The 16665-nt window shown below is 48.6% G+C and overlaps 1 protein-coding gene across 1 annotated transcript in view; it reads right to left on the reverse strand.

The window, feature by feature from the left end:
* Positions 1 to 1598: 1598 nt before the first annotated feature.
* pinx1 (PIN2 (TERF1) interacting telomerase inhibitor 1) overlaps positions 1599 to 16665 on the reverse strand; it is a 67166-nt gene continuing 52099 nt past the window's right edge. Inside the window, exon 7 of the mRNA XM_031800612.1 lies at positions 1599 to 4618. Within this exon, the coding sequence (XP_031656472.1) occupies positions 3902 to 4618 (717 nt within the window). The 3' untranslated portion in view covers positions 1599 to 3901. The remainder of the gene's footprint in view (positions 4619 to 16665) is intronic.

The raw sequence follows: 16665 nt of genomic DNA on the forward strand, positions 1-16665 counted from the left end.
CCTGTTGTAGAATGGCCCCCTGTCCTGTTGTAGAATGGCCCCCTGTCCTGTTGTAGAATGGCCCCCTGTCCTGTTGTAGAATGGCCCCCTGTCCTGTTGTAGAATGGCCCCCTGTCCTGTTTTAGAATGGCTCCCTGTCCTGTTGTAGAATGGCCCCCTGTCCTGTTTTAGAATGGCCCCCTGTCCTGTTGTAGAATGGCCCCCTGTCCTGTTTTAGAATGGCCCCCTGTCCTGTTTTAGAATGGCCCCCTGTCCTGTTGTAGAATGGCCCCCTGTCCTGTTTTAGAATGGCCCCCTGTCCTGTTTTAGAATGGCCCCCTGTCCTGTTTTAGAATGGCCCCCTGTCCTGTTGTAGAATGGCCCCCTGTCCTGTTGTAGAATGTCCCCCTGTCCTGTTGTAGAATGGCCCCCTGTCCTGTTTTAGAATGGCCCCCTGTCCTGTTTTAGAATGGCCCCCTCTCCTCTTTTAGAATGACCCCCTGTCCTGTTGTAGAATGACCCCCTGTCCTGTTGTAGAATGGCCCCCTGTCCTGTTGTAGAATGGCTCCCTGTCCTGTTTTAGAATGGCCCCCTCTCCTCTTTTAGAATGGCCCCCTGTCCTGTTTTAGAATGGCTCCCTGTCCTGTTGTAGAATGGCCCCCTGTCCTGTTTTAGAATGGCCCCCTGTCGCGTTTTAGAATGGCTCCGTCCTGTTTTAGAATGGCCCCCTGTCCTGTTGTAGAATGGCCCCCTGTCCTGTTTTAGAATGGCCCCCTGTCCTGTTTTAGAATGGCCCCCTGTCCTGTTTTAGAATGGCTCCCTGTCCTGTTTTAGAATGGCCCCTGTCCTGTTTTAGAATGGCCCCTTGTCCTGTTTTAGAATGGCTCCCTGTCCTGTTTTAGAATGGCCCCTGTCCTGTTGTAGAATGGCCCCCTGTCCTGTTTTAGAATGGCCCCCTGTCCTGTTTTAGAATGGCCCCCTGTCCTGTTTTAGAATGGCTCCCTGTCCTGTTTTAGAATGGCCCCTGTCCTGTTTTAGAATGGCCCCTTGCCCTGTTTTAGAATGGCTCCCTGTCCTGTTTTAGAATGGCCCCTGTCCTGTTTTAGAATGGCCCCCTGTCCTGTTTTAGAATGGCTCCCTGTCCTGTTTTAGAATGGCCCCTGTCCTGTTTTAGAATGGCCCCCTGTCCTGTTGTAGAATGGCCCCCTGTCCTGTTGTGGAATGGCCCCCCGGATCTCAACCCTATTGAGCTGTTGTGGGAGCAGCTTGACCGTATGGTACGTAAGAAGTGCCCATCGAGCCAATCCAACTTGTGGGAGGAGCTTCAGGAAGCATGGGGTGAAATCTCTTCAGATTACCTTAAATTGACAACTAGAATGCCAAAGGTCTGCAAGGCTGTAATTGATGAAAGCAAAAGTTTGAAGGACACAATTATTATTTCAATGAATTATCATTATTTATAACCTTGTCAACATCTTGACTATATTTCCTGTTCATTTTGCAACTCATTTCATGTATATGTTTTCATGGAAAACAAGGACATTTCTAAGTGACCCCCAAACTTTTGTCACGGTAGTGTACATAGACATGTCCTGTTCAACAAGTTACACCACGCTATAGACACGTGTTTAAACAATGTATTTATTTTAGTAGCCAACTGAAAGACAACTGATATGGAGGACAATAATTGCAGCGGATCAATATAAAACACGAGACGAGGCAGTTCATGGATTGATAAGGTGATTGGAGTTGTATCAGGTCTGGTTCAGAGAAATCAGTAGAACCATAACATACATGCGTTAATGCATGCACTATTGCAATGACAATGTGGACCTCATGTCGTCCTAGGTTCTGGATGTATTGCATGTCAGATTGATTGGCAAAAAGCCCATCTAGAAATTCTTCAACAGATTATTATTATATATTTTTTTTAAACAGTTTTCATTTGAGTTTGATTCATTGACCGGGAACATTGACAGCTTGATTTCATCTGATTAAAAAGAGAACACGTTATTACGAAATCAAACACACATCAATTCCTTTCTATAAGACCCCCTGTCCTGTTGTAGAATGGCCCCCTGTTCTGTTTTAGAATGGCTCCCTGTCCTGTTGTGGAATGACCCCCTGTCCTGTTGTAGAATGGCCCCCTGTCCTGTTTTAGAATGGCTCCCTGTCCTGTTGTAGAATGGCCCCCTGTCCTGTTTTAGAATGGCCCCCTGTCCTGTTTTAGAATGGCCCCCTGTCCTGTTTTAGAATGGCCCCCTGTCCTGTTTTAGAATGGCCCCCTGTCCTGTTTTAGAATGGCTCCCTGTCCTGTTGTAGAATGGCCCCCTGTCCTGTTGTAGAATGGCCCCCTGTCCTGTTGTAGAATGGCCCCCTGTCCTGTTGTAGAATGGCCCCCTGTCCTGTTTTAGAATGGCCCCCTGTCCTGTTTTAGAATGGCCCCCTGTCCTGTTGTAGAATGGCCCCCTGTCCTGTTTTAGAATGGCCCCCTGTCCTGTTGTAGAATGGCCCCCTGTCCTGTTGTAGAATGGCCCCCTGTCCTGTTGTAGAATGGCCCCCTGTCCTGTTGTAGAATGGCCCCCTGTCCTGTTGTAGAATGGCCCCCTGTCCTGTTGTAGAATGGCCCCCTGTCCTGTTGTAGAATGGCCCCCTGTCCTGTTTTAGAATGGCCCCCTGTCCTGTTTTAGAATGGCCCCCTGTCCTGTTTTAGAATGGCCCCCTGTCCTGTTGTAGAATGGCCCCCTGTCCTGTTGTAGAATGTCCCCCTGTCCTGTTGTAGAATGGCCCCCTGTCCTGTTGTAGAATGGCCCCCTGTCCTGTTTTAGAATGGCCCCCTGTCCTGTTGTAGAATGGCCCCCTGTCCTGTTGTAGAATGGCCCCCTGTCCTGTTTTAGAATGGCTGTCTAATACCAATTCATCAAAGATCATCATACACAGACTACAGGGAGACTATATGGAGACTACAGGGAGACTAAAGGGAGCAGAGACCACAGGGAGACTACAGGGAGATTACAGGGAGTAGAGACCACAGGGAGATTACAGGGAGCAGAGACTACAGGGGGCAGAGACTACAGGGAGACTACAGGGAGCAGAGACTACAGGGAGACTACCGGGAGACTACAGGGAGCAGAGACTACAGGGAGACTACCGGGAGATTACAGGGAGCAGAGACTACAGGGAGACTACAGGGGCAGAGACTACAGGGAGACTACAGGGAGCAGAGACTACAGGGAGACTACCGGGAGCAGAGACTACAGGGAGACTACAGGGAGCAGAGACTACAGGGAGACTACAGGGAGACTACAGGAAGCAGAGACTACCGGGAGACTACAGGGAGCAGAGACTACAGGGAGCAGAGACTACCGGGAGACTACAGGGAGCAGAGACTACAGGAAGCAGAGACTACCGGGAGACTACAGGGAGCAGAGACTACAGGGAGCAGAGACTACAGGGAGACTACAGGGAGCAGAGACTACAGGGAGACTACAGGAAGCAGAGACTACTGGGAGACGTTAGGGAGACTACAGGGAGACTTTAGGGAGACTACAGGGGGCATCCAGAGAACATAGAGTCACAATGATCATTCTAAAAGTGTATCTCTGGGAAAGCACCAAACTCATCCTGAATGGCTCCAGAAACGTAGGACCACCTAGATTCTTTCCAGCAGATATTGAGTCCAAACTACCCGATGAGAATCACTCTGTGCATAGACCCAGTTCTTTCATGTATGAACAGAGGCCTACTGTACTGTAACACAGAAACCTGAGGACTATAGTGCATCCCAAACGGTACCCTATTCTCTCTCTATAATAATATATAGTGCACTACTTTATATCAGAGCCATATGGGAGTAGTGCACTACAAAGGGATTAGGGTGCCATTTGAGACGCCCGTTCAAGAGAAGACGGTTCTAATAGTTCTACAAAGAATGTAGATCTATTCTCTTCTTCTTCTTCTTCTTGTCCTTTTTAGATTTCTTCTCTTTTACCACGATCACCTCATCCTCCACGACAACCACCTCCTCCCTCCATTTCTTATTTACAACCTCGCACTCCGTTGTTAAGTCTACAATTTGGCGGTCCTGGTAGTTCTGCTCCACGCCAGTGGTGGCGCTGCAGTCTTCAGCCAACACCTCTTTCTCCGCCCGCTTTCTCTTTCTCTTCTTCTCGCGCCCCTCTGACACGGGATCTACGACACACTCTTCCTTCACCATCACCACGTCATCCTCTTCTCTCTCCCCCTTTCTCTTCTTCTCGCGCCCCTCTGACACGGGATCTACGACACACTCTTCCTTCACCACCACCACGCCATCCTCTTCCCTCTCTCTCTTTCTCCTCTTCTTCTTCTTCTTCTTCTTCTTTGACGTGAGTTCCTCTGTGTGGTCAGTGACAAAATCAGCCGGGACTTGCTGCGTATCACTGGTCTCTGGTGATGAGGTTGCAGTGGGAGCCTCGCCACGACCCTTTTTCAGCTGAGCCATCCGCTGGGCAAAGTACTCCTGCATGGAGAGGTTGCTGGTGACTGTCTTGGTGATGGCCTCTACATCAGGTTCAGGGGTCGTAACCTTTGTAGCTGGTGCTGTAACTGCCCTGGTCTCCTTCTCGTTCATTCCCTGGGAGTCTGGCCCACTGCTCTCCTACAGAGACATATAGAAACACATTAGAAATGTAAAAGTAAGAATAGTTTAATGTCCCCTACTGTCTACCACTTTACATAATCACTGGTATGTCTAATAAAATCACTGTGTGCATTTATTTCATGAAAAATAACAAAAAAATATACACTTGTAATAACAGATTTCCCTGAGCCACCTTTTGCCATTAAATGCTCAGGTCTGATTGTGTGAGAGTGTTGATACATATGTAAATGTATTTACATACACAGCAGACTCTTCATTTTGACGAGATGAAAACGTGTGGGGGGGGGGGGGGGTATTTTCCCTTTTTAAGGTCATTAGAATTGAAAAATGTGTTTGAATACCACTGTTCTAGTAACTACCACCCGTCATATGCAAATTAAAGATGACTGGTCATTGGTCAGAATAATCCGATTGTGATGTCATGCTCTGGTCCAAAAACTCCACCCCACCTGACCAGGCTGAAAGTACAACCTTTTCCCACCCCAGGCCCTGACAATAATTTCCACAATTTCAGAGTGTTGTTTTCAACCTCCGGGTGGAAATATATGTATATTTTTAAACAGGGAAAAAAACCAAGTGTTTGACTGCACTGACCCTTTAAAACGGTCAACACCCCCCCAGTCTCTCCATCTCACCTCCACCTCCACTGACGGTCAATGAACTAGTCTTCTGTACATGTCCCAGTGACATCGTCACATTGCAGCACTGTTGGGCTTTCAGAACATCTCACCAGTGTACAAGAAGAATAAAATAGAGAACGTGAGTTCTTGACAGTAGAGTTCCCTGAAGCGTTCGGCTTCTATTGGTTTCAATTAGAAGACAAGTTTTTTTTTTGGTGTTGCTAAGGGAGTCTTTGCACCCCGTCTATGGTAGGTGCCAGGCACACCGGTTTGAGTGTGTCGAGAACTGCACCTCTGCTAGGGTTTACACACTCAACTGTTTCCCGTTTGTATCAAGAATGGTCCACAACCTAAAGTACATCCAGCCAATGGGACACAACCTAAAGTACATCCAGCCAATGGGACACAACCTAAAGTACATCCAGCCAATGGGACACAACCTAAAGTATATCTAGCCAATGGGACACAACCTAAAGTACATCCAGCCAATGGGACACAACCTAAAGTACATCCAGCCAATGGGACACAACCTAAAGTACATCCAGCCAATGGGACACAACCTAAAGTACATCCAGCCAATGGGACACAACCTAAAGTACATCCAGCCAATGGGACACAACCTAAAGTACATCCAGCCAATGGGACACAACTGCGAGAAGCATTAGAGTCAACAATGGGCCACTACCCCAGTGACACCTTATAGAAGTCCATGCCCCTGACGAATTGAGTCTGTCCTGGAGGGCAACGCAATATCAGGAAGGTGTTCCTAATGTTTTGTAAACTCACAGGGTTCTTTCTCCTCTGATATTTGCAGGGGGGGGGGGTGAAATGACATTCCCATTTCCCCTGGCTCTGAAGTCAGCTTCACTCCCTTACGGTAATGTATTCATATACATACAGCATCCCAAATAGCACCCTATTCCCTAAATAGTGTACTACATTTGACCAGAACCTGGTGCACTATATATATATAGGGTACTAGGCCAGTATGTTTTTTCTTCTTTCTTCGCTCTTTGTTCATGCAGCTGGTTAACTTAAGCAAGTCGGGAATATTGCAAGATTTACAGATACCTCTTGGTTAGGCCACATGGGATTAAAGCAAGCATTCTACTGGTCATTAATCTCTGTCCTCGACCAACCAGAACACAGATTATAGTCGATACTATCCCACACAGGAAAGGGAGGACGTATACATTGATCCAATGGACAAAAACATATAAATGATTTGAGCTGAACAATGGGATGTTTGATTTTTGTTGTTGTTGTTGGTATTTTGATATTATGTAAATCAGGATGAGTCCTGAGATGATTAAATATTTAAAATCATTAAACATCTCACTTAAAGCTTCACCCTATACAAAAGTTTCACTTCAAACCAAAATTATTCTCCAGTAGATTACCAAGAAAAGCAGATTCCTTGTTCAAAGTATCTCTCTTTCTCAAACATGCCATTTTTTATTTTATTTAACTAGGCAAGTCAGTTAAGAACATATTCTCATTTTCAATGACTGCCTAGGAACAGTGGGTTAACTGCCTGTTCAGGGGCAGAACGACAGATTTGTACCTTGTCAGCTCGGGGATTCGAACTTGCAACCTTTCGGTTACTAGTCCAACGCTCTAACCACTAGGCTACCCTGCCACCTCTACACTCTAACCAATAGGCTACCTGCCGCCTCTACACTCTAACCAATAGGCTACCTGCCGCCTCTACACTCTAACCACTAGGCTACCCTGCCGCCTCTACACTCTAACCACTAGGCTACCCTGCCGCCTCTACACTCTAACCAATAGGCTACCCTACCGCCTCTACACTCTAACCACCTCTCAAATCCCCTTCTATATCCTGTTTGACTAACGTCTCAAATCCCCTTCTATATCCTGTTTGACTAACGTCTCAAATCCCCTAAAACGTTTTCTGCAGCCTCAGATCTCTACTGAGTTAGACACAACAGAACAGGACTGCAGGTGAGTTAGACAACAGAACAGGACTGCAGGTGAGTTAGACAACAGAACAGGACTGCAGGTGAGTTAGACACAACAGAACAGGACTGCAGGTGAGTTAGACACAACAGAACAGGACTGCAGGTGAGTTAGACAACAGAACAGGACTACAGGTGAGTTAGACACAACAGAACAGGACTACAGGTGAGTTAGACAACAGAACAGGACTGCAGGTGAGTTAGACAACAGAACAGGACTGTAGGTGAGTTAGACAACAGAACAGGACTGCAGGTGAGTTAGACAACAGAACAGGACTGCAGGTGAGTTAGACACAACAGAACAGGACTGCAGGTGAGTTAGACACAACAGAACAGGACTGCAGGTGAGTTAGACACAACAGAACAGGACTGCAGGTGAGTTAGACAACAGAACAGGACTGCAGGTGAGTTAGACACAACAGAACAGGACTGCAGGTGAGTTAGACACAACAGAACTGCAGGTGAGTTAGACAACAGAACAGGACTGCAGGTGAGTTAGACAACAGAACAGGACTGCAGGTAAGTTAGACACAACAGAACAGGACTGCAGGTGAGTTAGACAACAGAACAGGACTGCAGGTGAGTTAGACACAACAGAACAGGACTGCAGGTGAGTTAGACACAACAGAACTGCAGGTGAGTTAGACAACAGAACAGGACTGCAGGTGAGTTAGACAACAGAACAGGACTGCAGGTGAGTTAGACACAACAGAACTGCAGGCGAGTTAGACAACAGAACAGGACTGCAGGTGAGTTAGACACAACAGAACTGCAGGTGAGTTAGACAACAGAACTGCAGGTGAGTTAGACACAACAGAACTGCAGGTGAGTTAGACAACAGAACAGGACTGCAGGTGAGTTAGACACAACAGAACAGGACTGCAGGTGAGTTAGACACAACAGAACAGGACTGCAGGTGAGTTAGACAACAGAACAGGACTGCAGGTGAGTTAGACAACAGAACAGGACTGCAGGTGAGTTAGACACAACAGAACAGGACTGCAGGTGAGTTAGACACAACAGAACAGGACTGCAGGTGAGTTAGACAACAGAACAGGACTACAGGTGAGTTAGACACAACAGAACAGGACTACAGGTGAGTTAGACAACAGAACAGGACTGCAGGTGAGTTAGACAACAGAACAGGACTGCAGGTGAGTTAGACAACAGAACAGGACTGCAGGTGAGTTAGACACAACAGAACTGCAGGTGAGTTAGACACAACAGAACTGCAGGTGAGTTAGACAACAGAACAGGACTGCAGGTGAGTTAGACAACAGAACAGGACTGCAGGTGAGTTAGACAACAGAACAGAACTGCAGGTGAGTTAGACAACAGAACAGGACTGCAGGTGAGTTAGACACAACAGAACTGCAGGCGAGTTAGACAACAGAACAGGACTGCAGGTGAGTTAGACACAACAGAACTGCAGGTGAGTTAGACAACAGAACTGCAGGTGAGTTTAGACACAACAGAACTGCAGGTGAGTTAGACAACAGAACAGGACTGCAGGTGAGTTAGACAACAGAACAGGACTGCAGGTGAGTTAGACACAACAGAACAGGACTGCAGGTGAGTTAGACAACAGAACAGGACTGCAGGTGAGTTAGACACAACAGAACAGGACTACAGGTGAGTTAGACACAACAGAACAGGACTGCAGGTGAGTTAGACACAACAGAACAGGACTGTAGGTGAGTTAGACACAACAGAACAGGACTGCAGGTGAGTTAGACAACAGAACAGGACTGCAGGTGAGTTAGACAACAGAACAGGACTGCAGGTGAGTTAGACACAACAGAACTGCAGGTGAGTTAGACAACAGAACAGGACTGCAGGTGAGTTAGACACAACAGAACTGCAGGTGAGTTAGACACAACAGAACTGCAGGTGAGTTAGACAACAGAACAGGACTGCAGGTGAGTTAGACAACAGAACAGGACTGCAGGTGAGTTAGACACAACAGAACTGCAGGTGAGTTAGACACAACAGAACTGCAGGTGAGTTAGACAACAGAACAGGACTGCAGGTGAGTTAGACACAACAGAACTGCAGGTGAGTTAGACACAACAGAACTGCAGGTGAGTTAGACACAACAGAACTGCAGGTGAGTTAGACAACAGAACAGGACTGCAGGTGAGTTAGACAACAGAACAGGACTGCAGGTGAGTTAGACAACAGAACAGGACTGCAGGTGAGTTAGACAACAGAACAGGACTGCAGGTGAGTTAGACAACAGAACAGGACTGCAGGTGAGTTAGACAACAGAACAGGACTGCAGGTGAGTTAGACAACAGAACAGGACTGCAGGTGAGTTAGACACAACAGAACAGGACTGCAGGTGAGTTAGACACAACAGAACTGCAGGTGAGTTAGACAACAGAACAGGACTGCAGGTGAGTTAGACAACAGAACAGGACTGCAGGTGAGTTAGACACAACAGAACTGCAGGTGAGTTAGACAACAGAACAGGACTGCAGGTGAGTTAGACACAACAGAACTGCAGGTGAGTTAGACAACAGAACTGCAGGTGAGTTAGACACAACAGAACTGCAGGTGAGTTAGACAACAGAACAGGACTGCAGGTGAGTTAGACAACAGAACAGGACTGCAGGTGAGTTAGACACAACAGAACAGGACTGCAGGTGAGTTAGACAACAGAACAGGACTGCAGGTGAGTTAGACACAACAGAACAGGACTACAGGTGAGTTAGACACAACAGAACAGGACTGCAGGTGAGTTAGACACAACAGAACAGGACTGCAGGTGAGTTAGACACAACAGAACAGGACTGTAGGTGAGTTAGACACAACAGAACAGGACTGCAGGTGAGTTAGACAACAGAACAGGACTGCAGGTGAGTTAGACACAACAGAACTGCAGGTGAGTTAGACAACAGAACAGGACTGCAGGTGAGTTAGACACAACAGAACAGGACTGCAGGTGAGTTAGACAACAGAACAGGACTGCAGGTGAGTTAGACAACAGAACAGGACTGCAGGTGAGTTAGACAACAGAACAGGACTGCAGGTGAGTTAGACAACAGAACAGGACTGCAGGTGAGTTAGACAACAGAACAGGACTGCAGGTGAGTTAGACAACAGAACAGGACTGCAGGTGAGTTAGACACAACAGAACAGGACTGCAGGTGAGTTAGACAACAGAACAGGACTGCAGGTGAGTTAGACACAACAGAACTGCAGGTGAGTTAGACAACAGAACATGACTGCAGGTGAGTTAGACAACAGAACAGGACTGCAGGTGAGTTAGACAACAGAACAGGACTGCAGGTGAGTTAGACAACAGAACAGGACTGCAGGTGAGTTAGACAACAGAACAGGACTGCAGGTGAGTTAGACAACAGAACAGGACTGCAGGTGAGTTAGACAACAGAACAGGACTGCAGGTGAGTTAGACAACAGAACAGGACTGCAGGTGAGTTAGACAACAGAACAGGACTGCAGGTGAGTTAGACACAACAGAACAGGACTGCAGGTGAGTTAGACACAACAGAACAGGACTGCAGGTGAGTTAGACACAACAGAACAGGACTGCAGGTGAGTTAGACACAACAGAACAGGACTGCAGGTGAGTTAGACACAACAGAACAGGACTGCAGGTGAGTTAGACACAACAGAACAGGACTGCAGGTGAGTTAGACACAACAGAACAGGACTGCAGGTGAGTTAGACACAACAGAACAGGACTGCAGGTGAGTTAGACACAACAGAACAGGACTGCAGGCGAGTTAGACACAACAGAACAGGACTGCAGGTGAGGTGCCATTAGGACAAAACTTTCCAACTTCCAACCCAGAGAAAATCTATACGGTCTGTTACTGGACAATGGTCTCTCTCTTCTCTGGTCTATAGACAGGCTTAGTGTTACACAGGTGATAGAGTCCAACTACATGACGGCTCGCCGGGACTGGGGGATGACGGCCACCTGGGACTGATGGATGACGGCCACCTGGGACTGATGGATGACGGCCACCTGGGACTGGTGGATGACGGCCACCTGGGACTGGTGGATGACGGCCACCTGGGGTTGGTGGATGACGGCCACCCGGGGTTGGTGGATGACGGCCACCCGGGGTTGGTGGATGATGGCCACCGGGGTTTGGTGGATGATGGCCACCCGGGGTTGGTGGATGATGGCCACCGGGGTTTGGTGGATGATGGCCACCTGGGGTTGGTGGATGATGGCCACCTGGGGTTGGTGGATAATGGCCACCGGGGGTTGGTGGATAATGGCCACCGGGGGTTGGTGGATGATGGCCACCTGGGGTTGGTGGGGCCACTGAGATGACTCTCAGGAGAGAGATGGAGGGAGAAGGAGAAAAGTAAAGTCATGACTTGGTGTGTGGCTCTTCTCTCACCACGCCTGGGGACCACCATTAGGCTCATCTGTTACTACTGCTGCGCCGAGCAGACTGGAAACACACACACACACACACACACAGGAAAACTCCTCCGTCACAACCCAACAATAACAGTGGCAGAGAAAGGCACAACACCAACAGACACTAGCCTGCAACAACAACCTGCAACACCAACAGATACTAGCCTGCAACACCAACCTGCAACATCAACAGACACTAGCCTGCAACACCAACAGACACTAGCCTGCAGCACCAACAGATACTAGCCTGCAACACCAACCTGCAACACCAACAGACACTAGCCTGCAACACCAACAGACACTAGCCTGCAACACCAACAGACACTAGCCTGCAACACCAACAGACCCCAGCCTGCAACACCAACAGACACGAGCCTGCAACACCAACAGACACGAGCCTGCAACACCAACAGACACGAGCCTGCAACACCAACAGACACTAGCCTGCAACACCAACAGACCCCAGCCTGCAACACCAACAGACCCCAGCCTGCAACACCAACAGACACAAGCCTGCAACACCAACAGACACCAGCCTGCAACACCAACAGACCCCAGCCTGCAACACCAACAGACACTAGCCTGCAACACCAACAGACCCCAGCCTGCAACACCAACAGACCCCAGCCTGCAACACCAACAGACACGAGCCTGCAACACCAACAGACACCAGCCTGCAACACCAACAGACCCCAGCCTGCAACACCAACAGACACAAGCCTGCAACACCAACAGACACTAGCCTGCAACACCAACAGACCCCAGCCTGCAACACCAACAGACACGAGCCTGCAACACCAACAGACACGAGCCTGCAACACCAACAGACACCAGCCTGCAACACCAACAGACACCAGCCTGCAACACCAACAGACACGAGCCTGCAACACCAACAGACACGAGCCTGCAACACCAACAGACACCAGCCTGCAACACCAACAGACACGAGCCTGCAACACCAACAGACACGAGCCTGCAACACCAACAGACACCAGCCTGCAACACCAACAGACACCAGCCTGCAACACCAACAGACACTAGCCTGCAACACCAACAGACACGAGCCTGCAACACCAACAGACACCAGCCTGCAACACCAACAGACACCAGCCTGCAACACCAACAGACACCAGCCTGCAACACCAACAGACACCAGACACTAGCCTGGTGTCTGTTGTTGACTTGCAATTGTCAACTCTTTTTCACGTTGTGTGTTCATGATTAAATGCTGGATTACAGGAGAACATACAAGAGGGTCTGAGGAGGAGGGTTTTGAAGACAACGCCTATAGCCAACGACCAGCTCCTCCACAGAGCCACAGGAAGAGGATGTGATGTGTGCAGTCCTGAGATAAGGCTCCTTCTGCAGAGCAGGGCTATCAGCCCTCTTCCTGCCCTCTCCGTCTGCTCTCCCCTGGCGAGGCCAGGGAACACTGGAGGTTCCCAGAGAAAGAGAGAGAGAGAGGGGGGGAGAAGAGAGATAGAGGGGGGAGAAGAGAGATAGAGGGGGGAGAAGAGAGAGAGAGGGGGAGAAGAGAGATAGAGGGGGGAGAAGAGAGAGAGAGGGGGAGAAGAGAGATAGAGGGGGAGAAGAGAGAGAGAGGGGGGAGAAGAGAGAGAGAGGGGGGAGAAGAGAGAGAGAGGGGGGAGAAGAGAGAGAGAGGGGGGAGAAGAGAGAGGGAGGGGGAGAAGAGAGAGAGAGGGGGAGAAGAGAGAGAGAGGGGGGAGAAGAGAGAGAGAGGGGGGAGAAGAGAGAGAGAGGGGGGAGAAGAGAGAGAGAGGGGGGAGAAGAGAGAGAGGGGGGAGAAGAGAGAGGGAGGGGGAGAAGAGAGAGAGAGGGGGAGAAGAGTGAGAGGGGGAGAAGAGAGAGAGGGGTAAAGGGACCGGGGGAGAAGAGCGAGGGAGGGGGGAGAAGAGCGAGGGAGGGGGAGAAGAGCGAGGGAGGGGGAGAAGAGCGAGGGAGGGGGGAGAAGAGAGAGGGAGGGGGGAGAAGAGAGAGAGAGAGAGAGGGGAAAAGAGAGAAAGGGGGGGAGAGAGAGAGGGGGGGGAGAAGAGTGAGAGAGGGAGAAGAGAGAGAGAGAGGGGGAGAAGATAGAGAGAGGGGGAGAAGAGTGAGAGAGGGGTAAAGGGATGGGGGGGCTCTGAAGGCCTCTCCTTCAAGACATTCCATCTCTCCCACTCTCTAGCCTCTGAACAGAGCCAACAGTGAGACGTGGCTGCTGAAGCCAGGACATTACCGTAGATGCCAAGCCAGTTCAGTGTATGAATCAATCAAGCCAGGAATGGATAACGGTTCAACAGAATGCATTAGCCACCTTTTCACTTGTCCTGCGGTAGACTAGTGTTTGGTCCAGGGTGTGTACTCACAACGCCTTCGGGATGTATTCAGACACCTGGACTAGTGTTTGGTCCAGGGTGTGTACTCACAACGCCTTCGGTATTCAGACACCTGGACTAGTGTTTGGTCCAGGGTGTGTACTCACAACGCCTTCAGTATTCAGACACCTGGACCTTTGCCACAATATGTTACAGCCTTATTCTAAAATAGATTTTTAAAACACAAATCCTCAGTAATCAACACACAATATCCCATAATAATTTGTTGTAGTTGTGCGAATTTAGTAAAAATGAAATAAATACCCTATTTACCTAAGTATTCAGATCCTTTTTCTATGAGACTAAATTGATCTCAGGTGTATATATATATATATATATGCGATGGGATGAATACACATTATGACAGTATGTGCATAGTATATCTGTAGGATATAATAGTATACAGTGCCTTCAGAAAGTATTCAGACCCCTTGACTTTGACACATTTTTTAAACGTTTTACAGCCTTATTCTAAAAATGGATTAATTAAAACATTTCCCCTCATCAATCTACGAACAATACCCCATAATGACATCACAATACCCCATAATGACATCACGATACCCCATAATGACATCACGATACCCCATAATGACATCACGATACCCCATAATGACATCACGATACCCCATAATGACATCACGATACCCCCATGACATCATAATACCCCATAATGACATCACGATACCCCATAATGACATCACGAATACCCCATAATGACATCACAATACCCCATAATGACATCACAATACCCCATAATGACATCACAATACCCCATAATGACATCACAATACCCCATAATGACATCACAATACCCCATAATGACATCACAATACCCCATAATGACATCACAATACCCCATAATGACATCACAATACCCCATAATGACATCACAATACCCCATAATGACATCACAATACCCCATAATGACATCACAATACCCCATAATGACATCACAATACCCCATAATGACATCACAATACCCCATAATGACATCACAATACTCCATAATGACATCACAATACCCCATAACGACATCACAATACTCCATAATGATAAAGAGAAGAAAAAAAAGGTTTTCAAATGTATTAAAAATAAAAGACAGAAATACTTATTTACATTAGTATTCAGACCCAGTATTTAGTATCCCTTTGCTATGAGACTCGAAATTGAGCTCCGGTGCAACATGTTTCCATTGATCATTCTTGAGATGTTTCTACAACTTGATTGGAGTCCACCTGTGGTAAATTCAATTGATTGGACATGATTTTTGGAAAGGCACACACCTGTCTATATAAGGACCCACAGTTGACAGGGGCATGTCAGAGCAAAAACCAAGCCATGAGGTTGAAGGAATTGTCCATAAGGACAGGATTGTGTCGAGGAACAGATCTGGGGAAGGATACCAAAACATTTCTGCAGCATTGAAGGTCCCCAAGAACACAGTGGCCTCCATCATTCTTAAATGGAAGAAGTTTGGAACCACTAAGACTCTTCCTAGAGCTGGCCGCACAGACAAACTGACCAATCGGGGGGTAGAAGGGTCTTAGCCAGGGAGGTGAGAAGAACACCTCCTCATTCCAGGGTTTCTCTTTATTTGTACTATTTTCTACATTGTAGAATAATAGTGAAGACATCAAAACTATTAAATAACACATATGGAATCATGTTGTAACCAAAAAAACGTTTATATTTGAGATTCTTCCACCCTTTGGCCTTGGTGACAGCTTTGCACACTCTTGGCATTCTCTCAACCAGCTTCACGAGGTAGTCACCTGGAATGCATTTCATTTAATGTGTGCCTTGTTCATTAAAAGTAAAGAAATGGGGGAATTTTTTCCCCTTCCTATTAATGTGTTTGAGCCAATCAGTTGTGTTGTGACAAGGTAGAGGTGGTATACAGAAGACGGCCCTATTTGGTAAAAGACCAAGTCCATATTATGGAAAGAACAGCTCAAATAAGCAAAGGAATGGCAGTCCGTCATTACTTTCAGACATTACTTTTTTCCCAACTCCTCCATCCTTCTTCCCTGTCTCCTCCCCCCGCCTCCTCCTCCTGCCTTTTCCCCCCACCTCCTCCTGCCTTCCCTCCTGCCTTTTCCCCCTGCCTCCTCCTGCCTTTTCCCCCCACCTCCTCCTGCCTTTTCCCCCACCTCCTCCTGCCTTCCCCTCCTGCCTTTTCCCCCTGCCTCCTCCTGCCTTTTCCCCCCACCTCCTCCTGCCTTTTCCCCACCTCCTCCTGCCTTTTCCCCCACCTCCTCCTGCCTTCCCCGCCCTCCCCATCTCCTCCTCCTGCCTTCCCGCTTCCCCATCTCCTCCTCCTGCCTTCCCGTCTCCCCATCTCCTCCTCCCTGCACCTTCCCATCTCCTCCTCCTGCCTTCCCGCCTCCCCATCTCCTCCTCCTGCCTTCCCCGCCTCCCCATCTCCTCCTCCTGCCTTCCCGCCTCCCCATCTCCTCCTCCTGCCTTCTCCCCATCTCCTCCTCCTGCCTTCCCGCCTCCTCCTCCTGCCTTCTCCCCCCCTCCTCCTCCTCCTGCCTTCCCATCTCCTCCTCCTGCCTTCCCGCCTCCCCATCTCCTCCTCCTGCCTTCCCGCCTCCCATCTCCTCCTCCTGCCTTCCCGCCTCCCCATCTCCTCCTCCTGCCTTCCCGCCTCCCCATCTCCTCC

Source organism: Oncorhynchus kisutch, linkage group LG21 (genome assembly GCF_002021735.2).
Source record: "Oncorhynchus kisutch isolate 150728-3 linkage group LG21, Okis_V2, whole genome shotgun sequence".
Lineage (NCBI taxonomy): Eukaryota > Metazoa > Chordata > Actinopteri > Salmoniformes > Salmonidae > Oncorhynchus > Oncorhynchus kisutch.